Raw genomic sequence first — 14,936 nt, 5'->3', positions numbered from 1 at the left:
GCACTGCTGTCTTCTAAGCCGTCCCCCTGCACCACGACTTGATTTACGTAATGAATATGCCCAAACTGTCTGCCGTTAAAGCATCGAGCGAGGTGCAAGTGACGTACAAATTGCTCTCACAGCCCGTAAAGGCTGCACTCAGGCCGTGGAGCAAGGCCAGGGAAACTCTGGGAACTACACAGAGGCTTGATAGCACGGGAATTAATCACCGTACACACTGAGATAAATAAACAGCTGTAGAAATGAAATGAAAACAAGAACAGAGACAAGGGTTTCAAGATTGGCCCGTTGGTCCTTTCACAGGGAATATAAAATGTTGATGCTGGGTGTTAATGAGCTGGCCCAGGCTTAAACCCGATTAGCGTTTAGATGTGAAGCCTCAAACTAAATCTACAAAGCCGGCCTTCGGTTGAGCGACAGCCGCGCTCTGACTGGATCACAGATCAGAGGCTCGGATCTGAAGCACGGCCCGGTGGAACGCGAGCACAAGTTCACAGACACGGGCTGAAATCTGCATGATCAGAGGAGCATCTTGCCAATTCTGTTTTTTTTTTTTTTTCATTAACAACAGAATAAAGAACCAACTGCTCGCTGCAAACAAACACCGAGATGAATGCCTCCAGCTACCCCTGAGCGGCTGGCACACGGTGCGGCAGGAAAAGGCTGGAGGGCCCTGATGTTGTTGTCTTCATAAATCTCTGCAGGCAACAACAGCTTCTCCTGAGAGGAGAGACATTAACAGAACCCCAGCAGCTGACTGAGTCCACGCTGCCAGCAGCCGTGTGATGGCTCAGCCCGCTGCTGCAAGCTCTTTAACGGCACCGGACAAATACAGTAAATTGCCTCTTTAAATATTGCAGAAGTGTTGAATGTGCAGAACGTGGAGGCTGTGTTAAGCTGTACCGGGGAACGGGAGGCGAAGGGAGACATGGAGGAGTTTCTAATCACAGCTGAAAATCACACAAGTTGTCATGGTTGTCACATTTCTGGCCATACTCTCCTTTAAAAGTCTGACACTGTGTTTATTCATCAGATTTATAGAAGAGCCAAGATCGAAAAAGTGAGCAGCTCGTGTTCAGCTTATTTTTACAACGTACTTAGGTTCTGTGACGATCATTTTCTAGATATAAAATAAGACCTAATGTTTTCTGATTTGAAATGGCACACATGCACATGTACACCGATCAGGCATAACATTATGACCACCTCCCTAATATTGTGTACGTCTCCCTTGTTGCCTCAACAGTTGTGACTCATCAGAGAATGGACATGGGCCTTCTGAGGGTGTCCTGTGGTGTCCTGGTAACAGACTGTTGTTAGTGGGGGGGCCTTTGAGGGGAGGGGCCTCTGTGGATCATCCCACAGATACTTGATCAGTTTGGGATCTAGTGAATTTGGAGGCCAGGTCAACACCTTGTGCTGTTCTTCATGTTTTTTTTTAGTTGTTCCTAAAGTGTTTTTGTGTGTGTGTCTGTGTCAGGCTGCATCCTGCTGGGGATGGCTGCTGCCATCAAGGAGTGTCATTGCTATGGGGTGGGGGTGCCTGGTCTGGTCTAGGTGGGTGCTACATGTCTAAGTAACATCCACACCAATGAATGCCAGGTCCAGAAGTTTCCCAGCAGAACACTGAACTGTCACAAGATGATCAATGTTATCTACTTCTCCTGTCAGTGGTTTTAATGTTGTGGCTGATCGGTGTATATAGTGATTATATGGGAGGATGCGTTCCCACAGAAAGCCTCATCTGTTCAGGGTTTGTCGTCGTCGTAGATTTGACAGACATTACTTAAAGAAACAAGCTGGACTGAAAGCATTGAGTTTAGTTTTTAGTTTGACTGATTCACTGCACACTAAAAAGAAGCAGTTTGATTTTTCTGCTGCCTCTAATTAGCCAACTATTGACCTTTGAGCTGAAGGCCCACTCATCCAAAATGTAGTGCATGGATATACTAATACAGTAATGATAGTATTGACAGGATGCAGTCTGTCAGTCATGATGTTTTTAGACTGACCTCATGAGGACCTTCCAACACTATTTATTTATTTTTTTTATTTTTTTACACGAACCAATTGAAAAAGGAGCGAGGCATTCATACGCCGCTGATTGCTTCATGCATTAAAACTCGACCCTGACAGACTTATCTGGCGATTGCCTCGTGCTGCGCTGCCAATTTTCCAGGCGGCAGCTTAATGTTGCATCAATAGATTAATATTCTGGAGGTCTGGGGGGAGTCTGGTTCGCTCGCTACCTGTGAGGCTGCCACTGCTGACTCCGGCAGACTGTTATTGATCAGGTTTGTGTTGTACAGGCCCGGGTGATTACTCTCAGACACAGAGCCCAAAACAAAAGGTTCATAAACAACACAGCCTCAGAGAGAGAGAGAGAGAAGCAGGCCGTGAATGCTGCTGGTGAGATAAGCTACGCAAAGAATAATGCATTACTGTGCTTTGTTGGCTCGCATGAAGAGCAGGACGCTGGTATTGTAGCGGCGTATTGTCCTTCAAAGCATTACCGACTATAAAACTGACTGAGGCAACGTGGATCAGCACATTTTAAATCAAAAACTATCTCAGTTCTTAGTTCTGTCTGGGTGTCATTTCCAATACCAGATGATTTGTGGATCTGCAAAGGAAAACAAAGCCCTGCACAGGTTTGGGATTCTGCAGCATGCATGGGCGCGCTGCTCAAACTAGTGATTCTAATGCTCCTATAAAGTGACTATCGGTTCCGCCTAAAATTGACCTGGCTGGCTTTTCCTATTGTCCTCGGGGAGGGGGAATACAAATAATTTTCGTGCCAATGCTGTTGCTTAGCTTCTGGTAAGTGCTTCCTTTAGTTCTGCTTCGACGACCTCCTCAAGCTAATGTGAAGTGTAAGTAAACACAAAGCTGCAGCGGGACTGTATCATTTGTATGCAGCGGTGTATTTAAGGTCCGAGTATCTTTGGAGTCCTTTTTGCACCGTAGAGCTGAAACCGTGTTAGCTCTCGAAAATAAACAAACCGGAAAGTGGAAAAGAAAAATGCACTCAAGCTGCAGCTGAAAACACAAGGCACGGAGATTTATCCAGAATCTATACGTATGCATGTGCTTAAATTGTGATTTAAACATTGATTTGACCCTAAATAAGTTCTTTATCTTGTGCATTTTTTGTTGTTGTTGTTGTTTTTTTGCAGTAGGGAATGTCAAGGACAGTTTCCAGAGACGTCTTACCATCGAGCTCCTCGACAGAGATGCTGGCGAGCACGTCGCTGTCGCTGTCAGACAGCGAGCGGCTCAGGTAGTTCCCCTTGTAGAGCAGGCCTGCCGTCACATGGTGGAACGGCATCTTCTCCCTGAGAGGCGAAAGAAATAAACATTCAGGCCGCGATCGAAGGAAGAAAGGAAGAAAAGAAGAATGGAAGGAAGGAGCTGAGCAAGAGATTTCTCTCCTGGGGTTTGATTTTAGAATTAATTCCAAAACATAAGCACCAGTTAAAAGCTCAACACATTACACGTTTCCAAACACAGGGAGTCCCGTGTGTGACGTTTCACGGTAATTGCAACATCGCTGCACATGAAACGTGCCATCACGCATTTTGTTTTTGAACCGAGAGGTGCACAGATCTCATTTTCAACCAAACAAGATGAAATGCGGACCCATAACAATCAGCCGCGGGAAGCTGGCCTGAGCCGTACGTGGTTCTGGTAAGGCTAAAACAAATGAACATCCGAGGGGCACGGCGTAAACGAGATCCATAAATGAAGCAGAACTCATTCGCTAAATGGGAAGTCACAAACTGAGACAGACTCACACAACTAGAGGTAAATGTAAGGAACGTGGGTGTGTGTACTGTATGTGCAAATGAGTCTGAGGCAATTAATTATTCAGTAAATTGAAGCCCAAGGGCGCCGGGGGAGAGTAAGAGAACATCAGAGATCTGAATGACTGCTCCCTCCTTTCTAGCGCGGTTCCATCCAGAATGAGGAGCTTTAAACCAGATCAGATATCAACACTGAAGCTTCGCCAAGGACCAAGTCTGTCTCTTTTAGCAGACGACCTCTACGTCGCGTGTAAGCCTCACATTAACGAGAGATTTAACAGCACAAACGTGCAACTTTTAACAAAGAACTAAAGGTGAATCAAGACACTCAGCAGCATCAGTTATAAACAGATATTTTTAGATGTTATTACTTAGCACGCTCTCCTGAGTCGATGAGTGGAGTACTCCTGACTGTTCATCTTGTGCCGTTGATAGTTTCTGCTTATATATCTCTCATTAAACTGTTAGAGCAGATGAGCAGTCAGTGCATGCTGCTCTGTTTTATAAGTTGTGTTTTATTAAATATTGAGGAGCAGCAGGACACCTGTAAGACCGTTAAATATACAGAATACATAATAAGACTTAAAGGTAACTGCACAAGAATACATGCCATTTGGATTTCATTATGTGTCAACCAGTACGGAAAGAAATATATATTATTATATATCTGAACGCAATTAGTCCCACAACAACAGCACCCAAACATTGGTCCTGCAGATCTTCACTGGAACATAAGTAGTATTTTGTGGGTGGGGGGATGTTTGGGCTGCCTTCCTGGCTGCTAAAATTTAAAATGCATCAAAAGTGTTCCCATAAACTCTTGATTTAAAAACAAAGCTTAGTGCACACAGTGTAGCATTTCTGTCTACACACAACACGAGAGGACGACACACAGCCAGGGCAGAAAACATTTCCTCTTCTTCTGTAACCGCTTGTCCCGTGAAGGATCGCGGGGCAGGGCTGGAGCCTATCCCAGCTGTCATTGGGCTGAGAGGCGGGCTACACCCTGGACAGGTCTCCAGTCTATCACAGGGCTAACACAGAGAGACAGACAACCATTCACACTCACACCTACGGCCAATTTAGAATTACCAGTGAACCTAACCAGCATGTCTTTGGACGGTGGGAGGAAGCTGGAGAACCTGGAGAGAACCCACGCAGACACAGGGAGAACATGCAAACTACACACAGAAAGGAACCAGTCGGCCCATGGATTACCACGAAAGATCTCGACTCGAAGCCTTCTACCTTCAAGTTGATCACCTGCCGGTCAAACTGCCTTCGTGGCAAGCTGCCTGCTTTGTTCAATTGCTAGCCGACAGTAAATTAAGTTAGTATTGTGAGCACATGGAGAGAACGGTGTGAATCCCACGTTCATCCAGAGTGCTACGTGCAACAATACACGATCTTGCATGTCGTGTTGAAGGGCATGCGTCCTGGAAATTGCGGTGACGTATCCTCCAGAGCACTGTCTCAGGATCAGGAACTATTTAGACCTGCGTGTCCTCCTCTAACGGAGCATACAGTGCACACAGGACAGTCCATGCCAAAAACAAACTGTCACAATAAAAGATAAAAGTAATAGAGATCTGGCAGGAACAGATTAAGGCTTTATTAATGTGCTGTTTAACTGATACTGGCAAAAAATTTACTGTTTTGTTAAAATCGCAGTTTGAATGTACAGATTTAAATCTTTGAGTTAAAATTTTGCCTCTTTTGGATGGTTTCTTTTCTCACCACATCCAGCTCCTAACAGTCCACGTTGGTGAAAGCCACCAGCGATCCGTTAGCTCCCAATCCACCCCGACCTCTGCGTCTTTCTAGACTGTCACTTCAATAATCATGAATATCAAGACGGCTGCTACGACCGGCTCTTTCTAGCGCGTGATGCCCAGATTTTTCATTTCCTAATTCATCAATTATTCAAACATCTCTCAGCTGTCATTTTTGTTAATACAATCATCCCTCTCGTTGCATTTTTTTTTTTTTATTTCAATTTTATCACCACGAGCTGAGCCGTATACCGTCGTCTGTTTGACACAGCTGTGTAGTATCCTCAGTCTGTGCTGCTGCTGCTGCTGCTGCTGCTTGTAGAAATATTGATCGGAGTGATTCACCGTGCAGAGGCAGCCTTTACATACACTTTATTAGAGGAAACTCTCGAGGAGCAGAAGGCCAGTATAAATAATAACATAAATAAATGAAAGACTTATGAATGACTGAATGAATAACAGAAGCTCAAAGTTTTGGTTTTATAATGGCAAAAAAAAAAAAGAAAGAAAAGATTAACAGCTTTGTGTGTTCTATGTATTCTCTGTGTGTACTCGCCCTGTGACCGTGGAGGGAAATTATAGCTTTCATTGTGAGTTCTGTCACGTTTCTGACGCATTTGACTCTGCATTAAATAATCTGTTTACAAGGCTAAGAGCTCACACTATCCAGCGCCGAGCAGAGGGCAGACATTTTAGTAACAGGAGCCAGGATGAGGACGTTGAGGACTGGACCTGGTTAAGCCTGTGTGTGTGTGTGTATTTATTTATTTGCAGTTAGTTTCAGATTTAATGTGAAAAACAGGCAATGGTTATCTGGTTAGTCAGTTACCCAACATGATTGTTCCGATATATACACACACAGATCAGGCGTAACATTATGACCACCTTCCTAATATTGTGTAGGTCTCCATTGTGCCTCCAAAACAGACATGGGCCTTCTGAGGGTGTCCTGTGGCGTCTGCCAACAGAATCTTGTTAGTGGGGGGGCCTTTGAGGGGAGGGGCCTCTGTGGATCATCCCACAGATACTTGATCAGTTTGGGATCTAGTGAATTTGGAGGCCAGGTCAACACCTTGTGCTGTTCTTCATGTTTTTTTTTTTTTTTTTAGTTGTTCCTAAAGTGTTTTTGTGTGTGTGTCTGTGTCAGGCTGCATCCTGCTGGGGATGGCTGCTGCCATCAAGGAGTGTCATTGCTATGGGGTGGGGGTGCCTGGTCTGGTCTAGGTGGGTGCTACATGTCTGAGTAACATCCACATGAATGAATGCCAGGTCCAAAAGTTTCCCAGCAGTGTTGAGATCCTGAATAAGTAATATTAACCTCTATTTTGACTATTTTCAGACTATTTATAGACTAAATGAAGATCAAAATCAGCAGATTATAAAGGTTAGTGTTTGGCCTTAGCTGCTTCAGAACATGACACCTCCCTCTCGCTGTCACTTGCTGCAACAAATCCCCTGACTGCAGCAACCTTCTCCTCGTCGGGTCCCATAAGTGCATGCTCAAAGAGCCCGGGCCTCTTCTGTCAAACCCGTGCAACCATTTGTTGCGTTGAAGCTTTGCAAAGAAGAGTTGACTTCTTAGAGTCCAAGACACAAAAAAAATCTTTAACATTTTCAGACCATAAATTTTCAAAAACTGTAAATGGTTCATGGTTTTTATTTGTCATATGCTTAATATGCAGGCACAGCAGGAGTGGAATAAAACTGCTGCATTTCCTGACTGCGCAAACAGCACATAAGTCAAAGTTAAATAAAATAAGATAAGAAAAATAAGAAAATAAAACATTGGTGTAGTTTAAACAAAGGACTGAATAATAAGAAAAAAAAAAACTATAACTAAAACTATCTGACTATAAGGTAGCAGCAAAAAATCGTATGGCAAATAAACAGCAGATGTGTTTTTTGCATTTCTTAATGCAGAAGATGAAGCGAGAGATAATGTGCTGAAAGCGTAGAACATCAGCTCTTCAGCCGTTCAGACTGACAGCGCAGCACAGAGCTGTTCACGGCCCTCAGCATCATTACACTTGATTAAATTGATCAAGGTCTCAGCCGAAGAAGATAATTTGCCCTTCAGGAACGGGGCGACAGCGTACAGTAATCACTCCTAATCAGAACGTGATCACCAAAGCTTCAGCAGAGACCTCTCCTAGTTTTTAGTTTATTTTTTCATCTAATTGCCATTCCCTGCATACTGCGATTTATCAGTTCAATAGAAGAAGAAGAGGAGGAGGCGTGGACTGAGGAATATAATACTTAGATTGAGTCTCTGATAAAAATGAGCCATAGAAACGACTTGGAGATAAAATCACTGGATGGCACCAAAGTATTTTACTGAACGGATTGTTCTGACAAACTCTGCAGCTCTAAGTCTTTGAAGATACAGAAACTAACTCCTTGTCCAAAAAAATAAAAAAAAAAAAATCTTAAGAATTAATGACTGACTGGTATTGATTTAAATCACTCATTCTTTATTCTATAAAATATCACAGTACGGTGTCGTCACAGTCCAAACAGAAATCCTCAGTGTGCTCGTTCTGTCCAACCCAAACTCTGCAACCTCGCTCACAATGACGTGAAACTGAGAGAAGCCTCAGAACTGTGGGAGGTAGTAGGTAACATAGAGCAGTTAACTAAATGATTAGTTCAACTTTCCTCGTTTCCTTGAAATGGACTAGAAGTTATCTAGTGTCAAAGCATGTTTTAGTTGAGAACGTAGACGAACAGCTCCTCAAAAGTGAAGCCAAAGCAAGTAGAGCTCCCCCTGGTGGCTGGCTGCAGTATAGGTCATAAGCTCCACCCCCTCCATATTAGTGGGCGGGACTTGGGCCAAAATAAATCACAAAATACATGTCAAATAATTTTTGTTCAAGGATGGTTTCTGTCATTTTAGGTAGTTAATATAACGTTGACGCATGTTCAAGTGTCAAATCTTTGGATAAATTTTGTTTTATTGGCTTGGACAACTGCAAGCAGCTAACTAACTTGTCCTTGTACCAGTTATACCCAAAAATGGTAGACAGCTGTTGTAGCCCAGGATGCCAGAATAGTCGGGGACAAGCAAAGAGGGAAATCGTTTTATAGGTTCCCAAAGATCCTGCAAGATGGCGGATGTGGATTACCGCGATAAAACAAGAAACAGGCAGGAGAAAACGAAGTGGTGGGATCCCTCAAGAAACATATTTGGCTTGTGCAGCGATCACTTTATATCAGGAACAGAATCCAGCGTTTTCCAGGTGTAATGTCTTGTTTATTTAGCATGTTTTTAATGCCATGTCCAACAGATTTCTTTTCATAAAGGCAAGTCAGGCTAATGTTTATAATGTGGATTACAAAGGGATGTTGCTCGGACTGTACTGTGTAGACTCTGGTTCTAAAGTGGAAAGATGGCGCCGCCGCCGATGCAAGTGGGGACACGTCGTCCATATTTATATACAGTCTATGCTTGAGAAGAACATGTAGTCGGACCTGAGCTTTACACTAAAAGCAGGCAAAGCTCGGCCTAGTTTTATGGGATAGTAACTCATATTTTACATTAGTTTGAGGCCATTAGCTGATGTTGTTATCCAAAGTGACTTTCAGTCAGTGTGTGGCTCAAGGACGGCGTCTGAACTGACAGGACACTGCTGATGATGTCTGCACTAGCCGTGATTGGACCAGTGGCATTTAATCAGAGAGACAAGCTGTCGGTTCTTCTGCTCCAAACTTCAGTCCCAAAACTGTTTCCACACTCTGACCAAGTGGTCTATTGATTTTTTATTTTTTTTTAAGGGGTGCGTTGAGACGGCGTTTGACAGCGGAGAAAAATGTGGCCACAGATAAAGGTCTGAAGTTTGATTCAGCAATATCCGGAGCCCACCAAGAAATCTTTCCTCAGTTTAATGTAAAAGCGATCAGAGCAGTTCCTTCACAGACGACAATATGAGTACATCAAAGCAGCCTGACGGGAGACAAACTATTACTGCATCATTGTGGTACTTTGTTAAGATTAGGCCAGAGGTGAAATGAACCCGATCACAGGAGAGAAATAAATAGTTCATGCCTCAAGGAAAAAGCCTCAAGGAGAAGGCAAAGATGGCGTGACCACTCAAAACACTTTGACCCTGAAGGACAAAGCAGGACGCTACAGTTATCCATCATTAAAAAGCTGCATGTACTCACAACAGATTACTACCACACATTAACATATAACACAGAGCAGGACACTGAGCAACGGAAAGGCAATAAAACGTGAAAAACGCACATTTAAACCTCTGCAAACATTCAAAATGTTTGTCTGCGTGAAAGCTCAAGACCGATCCAGCATTCGTCGCCAATTAATCATCTTTTGCCAATTAAATAATTCATAAATGCTCCTTATCTTACACCTTCCTTTAAGGTGTCACTCATGACACACATTGTAAACTGTTATTAAGCATTCTTCTTTATAATTCTCAAGTGAGTTTGAAGCAAACTTTGGAAATAAATGGAGAAAATGGGAGACAAATCACTGACAAAGAAATGTAAAGAGGGCTTCATGATGTTTCTTTCAACTGGGGGAGTTGAATTAATCACTCATGTCAGCCAGTACTGGCCACGTCTTGTCCTATCTGGAAATGAAGACAAAGAAAAGCAATGGTGTTTACCACAAAATGGATCTGATTGGTTGGAGGACTATCTAATGCACTGATGCCTCATAGCAAGAAGGTTCTGGGTTCTAATCCATCATGACCGACTGGGGCCTTTCTGTGTGGAGTTTGCATGTTCTCCCTGTGTCTGCGTGGGTTCTCTCCAGATACTCCAGCTTCCTCCCACCGTCCAAAGACATGCTGGTTAGGTTCATTGGTGATTCTAAATTGGCCGTAGGTGTGAGTGTCTCTCAGTGTTAGCCCTGCGATAGACTGGAGACCTGTCCAGGTTGTACCCCGCCTCTCAGCCCAATGACGGCCCCTGACCTCATGACCCTCCGGAGGACAAGCGATTACAGAAAACTAATGAATGAATGAATGAATAAAACGGTGGGAGTTAAATGTTTGCTATGTCAGAACTTATTTGTTCCCATCTGTCGACCATTTTTGCAAAAACCACCTCAAATGAACATGAAAACATTCGACTCATGGTTCAAAGCAACGTAAAGCATGATGAAGGCAGCATGATGACATGAACATTGACATTGGTTCCAATCACTCTGGGTCACTAGTGTTTATTGATGATGTGACAGAAAACAGAAGACTTAATTATCGGGTATACGGGCGTTAGAAACCGTCTGCTTCAGATTAAAACGAAGCAAAGCTGATTGGGTCGGTGCTTCACAGGACGGACGGACTAGCACCCAAAACAGAAGGGGAAGCAAGCCAGGGGTTTCTGAAGGTAAAGATGTGGAATAATTCTAAAAGGCTGAGTCAGAGACCCCATCTCAACCGGACCGGGCTGCGTTTCACACTTGCACGCTGAAGACAAAACTAAAGCAAGAAAAACACACGAGCAGCTGCAGAAAATGAATCCAATTCTTTGATGAAGTCCACGGGTTCCAAACTTCATTCAGCGACTGCATTAAAAATGAACCTTTTATTTATGTTCATTTCTGAAAATGAGTCCATTTCCAAACGTTTTTTTTTTTTGTTCAGCCTCTTGAATCAAAGCCATAAACATACGAACCGAGCATCCATACATAGAACTATTTCAGCCAGTCCTTTTGGTGCCAAACTTCCCTCTCTCCTGGCTGACTAATCTCACCCATGGCCACGCCAGAATGCCAAACCAGTCCTCAGCTCTGAGACTCGACTCTTGAGCGGAGTGCAACCTGGTGAAAAGAGCACAGCCTTACTCACAGCTTTCTGCATGACAAGAAGGCCAGATGGCAGTTTCTTACATCAGACCCTGCAGCAACAACAGCCACTAGCAATGGTCTGATAACTGAACGAGGAGACACACACGCAAGAAGAACACTGTGTACCGGCAGCAGACCCTCCGGCAACAAAAATCAACGGATTGTGATGGAGTGACATGTTTATGAGTGTGTGGAAAAATCAGAACCAGCTCAAGTTTAAAGACGCTGAGTTATCAGCAGTATGTGGTGGAATGGAGTCCCTTCCAAAACGGGGGAAACTCTATCGCTCAACTGTGATAACAAAGGAAAGGTAAGCCTAGCTTTAAGCGTAGATCCACACCAACTGGATAACAGCCTTATCAGAGATGTGACGGCAAAACTAAAACACTGCAAGTGACATCACAGACTGACGTGTGACCACATCAGCAGAATACTTGAAAAGTTTCCACTCACAGAAAAGAAAAATAACAATAGAGCAGAAAGTTGCACGCGTGGTTTCATCTAAACCGCCGAGGCCAGGACACGACGGCGGTGGATGTCTGCACGAATAACCTTTAGATCAAGGCAGAAGTTTGGTATTACGATCACACGTCTCATCTCTCGTCACGTGGCTCGGCGCCGGCTCTCATTATTAATCGCAGGGCTTCGTGTAAACACAGCGAGACTTCGACTAGACTGTATAATGCTACATCAAACACACAAAATGAGACACGCGAGAAATCATCAGCGCACAGCCAGAGCAGTTCCATTAGGCAAACCATTATTAAGATGGATTAACCGCCTGCTGCTTCCGATCGTCCAACGCGTTCGGCTCCTAATGTGCGTTAACCTAACAAACTAATGTAAATAACGATATGCAATGAATGAGTATGAATTAACAAAGCATGCCTGGACTTTCTGTGAGAACACAGAGAACTGTGTGCAAAGGCAATTCATTACAGCTCCCCTGCAAAGACCGTCTCCAAACTGAGCAAAGAGACGGGAGTGTCCCACAGAAGTGCCACCTCTGTGCACACATCACCCACAGCCGCCTGCAGCAACAGACAGACTCTTTCTCTGCCTCTCTGACTCTCTCTGTGCTGATTCTTACCCACACTGGTGGCTGTCACTGTACTGTGGAGAATACTGCAGCACAACAGGCTCCCTTGCTGGACTCTCCATCACGTCCACTGTCCCATCCCTCAGGTATGGGTTGCCTGGCAAGTCTCCGTTTACCTCCGAGTGTGTCTCCGGCGGTGGCGGTGGCGGCGGCGGCGGCATGCCGGAGGGCTCCACCGTCTGTGGATCGGGCTCTGTGACCTCCTCCTCCATCAGACTCTTAGATGCAGCGGCGCCTCCAGCAGCAGCACCAGCAGCAGCACCAGCAGCACCGCCTGTCCCGCCTGTCCACGAACCACTGAGCCCGGCTGCCTCCACAGTTTGGGCTCGTCCCAGAGCGGCAGCATCAGTTCCCAGAAATCCGTTGTTAATATTTGAGCAGAGAGAGCAGCAGGTACGGCGGCTACTCTCACACTCCACTGCTTGGCTCCTTACTCACTCCCTCCCTCCCTCCCTCCCTCCCTCCCTCCCTTCCTGTGGCTCCCTCTCTCCCCCCTTTGCTCTCTCACTAACTCTCCAGTGCAAACATTCCTCCACATGGGGAAACTGAGTGCAGGGCTCATTAGTGAGTCCCGATGACAGACTCAGCTCTGCCCGCCTGAGACTGGGCTCGCACAATACACTGGGAGAGGACAAATAGATAGAAGTAAAGGGAAAGATGCAGAGACTGAGATAGAGGAAGAAAAAGGGACAGGGACACAATAGGAGACGGACTAGAACGAGAGACCGACAGGGGCTGATAAGAAGGAAGCGAGGCTGACGAGTCAGGTGAAGGAGGATCTGAGTGTGTGTGTGTGTGAGTGTGTGTTTGTACGCACAGTGTTTCTGTGGATTGTGCTTGCAGTGCGCTCTGCAGGTCAACACGGGGACGCTGTGAAGACACAAAGAGGGGACTCAGCTTGGAGAGAGCTTTGGTGCGCCACCGTGTGGAGCAGGAGAGCGCACTGGAGGCTATAAGCAACGGGAGAGGGGGGGTGGTGATGGTGACTGTGGGTGGATGGATGGAGGTGGGGGAGGTGGGGAGGGGGGGTCCCAGCAGGGGGTTCAAAGCTCCAATAGCGTACATCATATGGACCTCCAATACACACGCACACACTTCCTGTGAGAGCTGCCAGTCTGTCATCAGTGTGACAGAAATGACATTTGCGCATCTATCCATCCATCCATCCATCTCTCCATCTATCCATGGTGTTCTAATTAAAAGCCGTTCTGCTCAGATCTTCTGTTTTAAGAGTGAATGATGTGGGTTTTCAAATAAACAGCAGCCAAGACACAAGTAGATCTGTCGAGTCCAGCTCAAAATGGGGATTATCTCAGGAAAACAAATCTTAAGCAGGTTAACACTAAACATTAACAGTAATAATTATAATTAAATCAAACTTGAGGGAATAAAATGACTCGCTCTAGGCTACAAACAAACATTCATTTAACTCAGATCATCATCTGCTGACAACGATCAGAGCCTGGACAACAGGTGAGGAGACCACACAGCAAACATGAGCAACAAGCCTCTAGCCGTCTATATTCTTTCATCCCCCGATTCCCACAACTCACCTTCGAGGGTGTTAAATGTCTAAAATCAGTCAAATCCGTTAATCGATGCTCGCGGCGGGATCCAGTTTCGAGACTTGAGGCGGACTCCTCGATCAGCCTCGTCGATCGAGCCCCGACTCTGACGATTCCTGTCGATCTCTGCGCTACCGAGTTACTCCTTTATTCTGACAGCGCAGCCTGCTCATCTCTTCCCACGGTAGGACCGACGGAGGGGCGCTCTGTGGGCTCTTCTCACATGTGAAGTCCAGATATGAAGCAGCAGAGCTCCGCGCATTCATTCATTCATTCATTCATTCATTCGAGTTGGACTTTTCACCAAAACTCTCGTCAGTGTTTCAGATCCTGTCTGGCGTCGCATCCGGTTATGTTCAAGCAAAGTGGAGTCTAATCAGAAAAACAAAAAAGAATTAAAAGTAAAATAATTATAACAGACCGTTGAGTCAAAGTAAAGATCCATGGACTGAGGACCCACGCGCTCAGGTGCCGAGCGTCGGTAGATTGATGAGAGCAGCCCGGAGGAGACGGAGACGCTCCGACCACAATCAATACGCAATCGAGCAGGAAAGCAGCGGATTGGCTGTTTGGACTCGTTTGCTGTAATCGTTTAATTGTGTCATTAAACTACATTTAAAGACATTCAGCTGGACACTGGACACGTCTCTGTGAGGACAGCTGCAGCAGGCTGATACACGCACCTGCAGAGGTTCATCTTTACCAAACAGACAAAACAAGATCATATGTTCCGCTGATTTCAAAGTAATGAATCCTCTATCAACTACAATATACACCACTGCACACTCATCAGCCACAACATTATGACCACTGACAGGCGAGGTAAATGACATTTCAACCATCTTGGGACAATTCAATGTTCTGCTGCAGCATGCAACTTCTGGACCT

The 14,936-nt window shown here is 45.1% G+C and overlaps 1 protein-coding gene across 3 annotated transcripts in view; it reads right to left on the bottom strand.

Moving 5' to 3' along the window:
- caln1 (calneuron 1) overlaps positions 1–14,318 on the bottom strand; it is a gene marked incomplete at its 5' end in the record, with an annotated part of 58,757 nt that extends 44,439 nt beyond the window's left edge. For 2 of the 3 annotated variants that reach the window (XM_084559195.1, XM_084559194.1), the window contains 2 exons: positions 3,214–3,335; positions 14,037–14,318. In XM_084559195.1, the coding sequence (XP_084415321.1) occupies positions 3,214–3,328 (115 nt within the window). Of the gene's footprint in view, positions 1–3,213; positions 3,336–12,474; positions 12,696–14,036 lie in introns of those variants that run through there. The other variant, XM_084559196.1, reaches the window with a different exon arrangement.
- Positions 14,319–14,936: the final 618 nt, after the last annotated feature.

Source organism: Chelon labrosus (assembly GCF_963514085.1).
Source record: "Chelon labrosus genome assembly, chromosome: 13".
Classification (NCBI taxonomy): Eukaryota; Metazoa; Chordata; class Actinopteri; order Mugiliformes; family Mugilidae; genus Chelon; species Chelon labrosus.
This window is presented reverse-complemented; position numbering and strand designations above follow the sequence as displayed.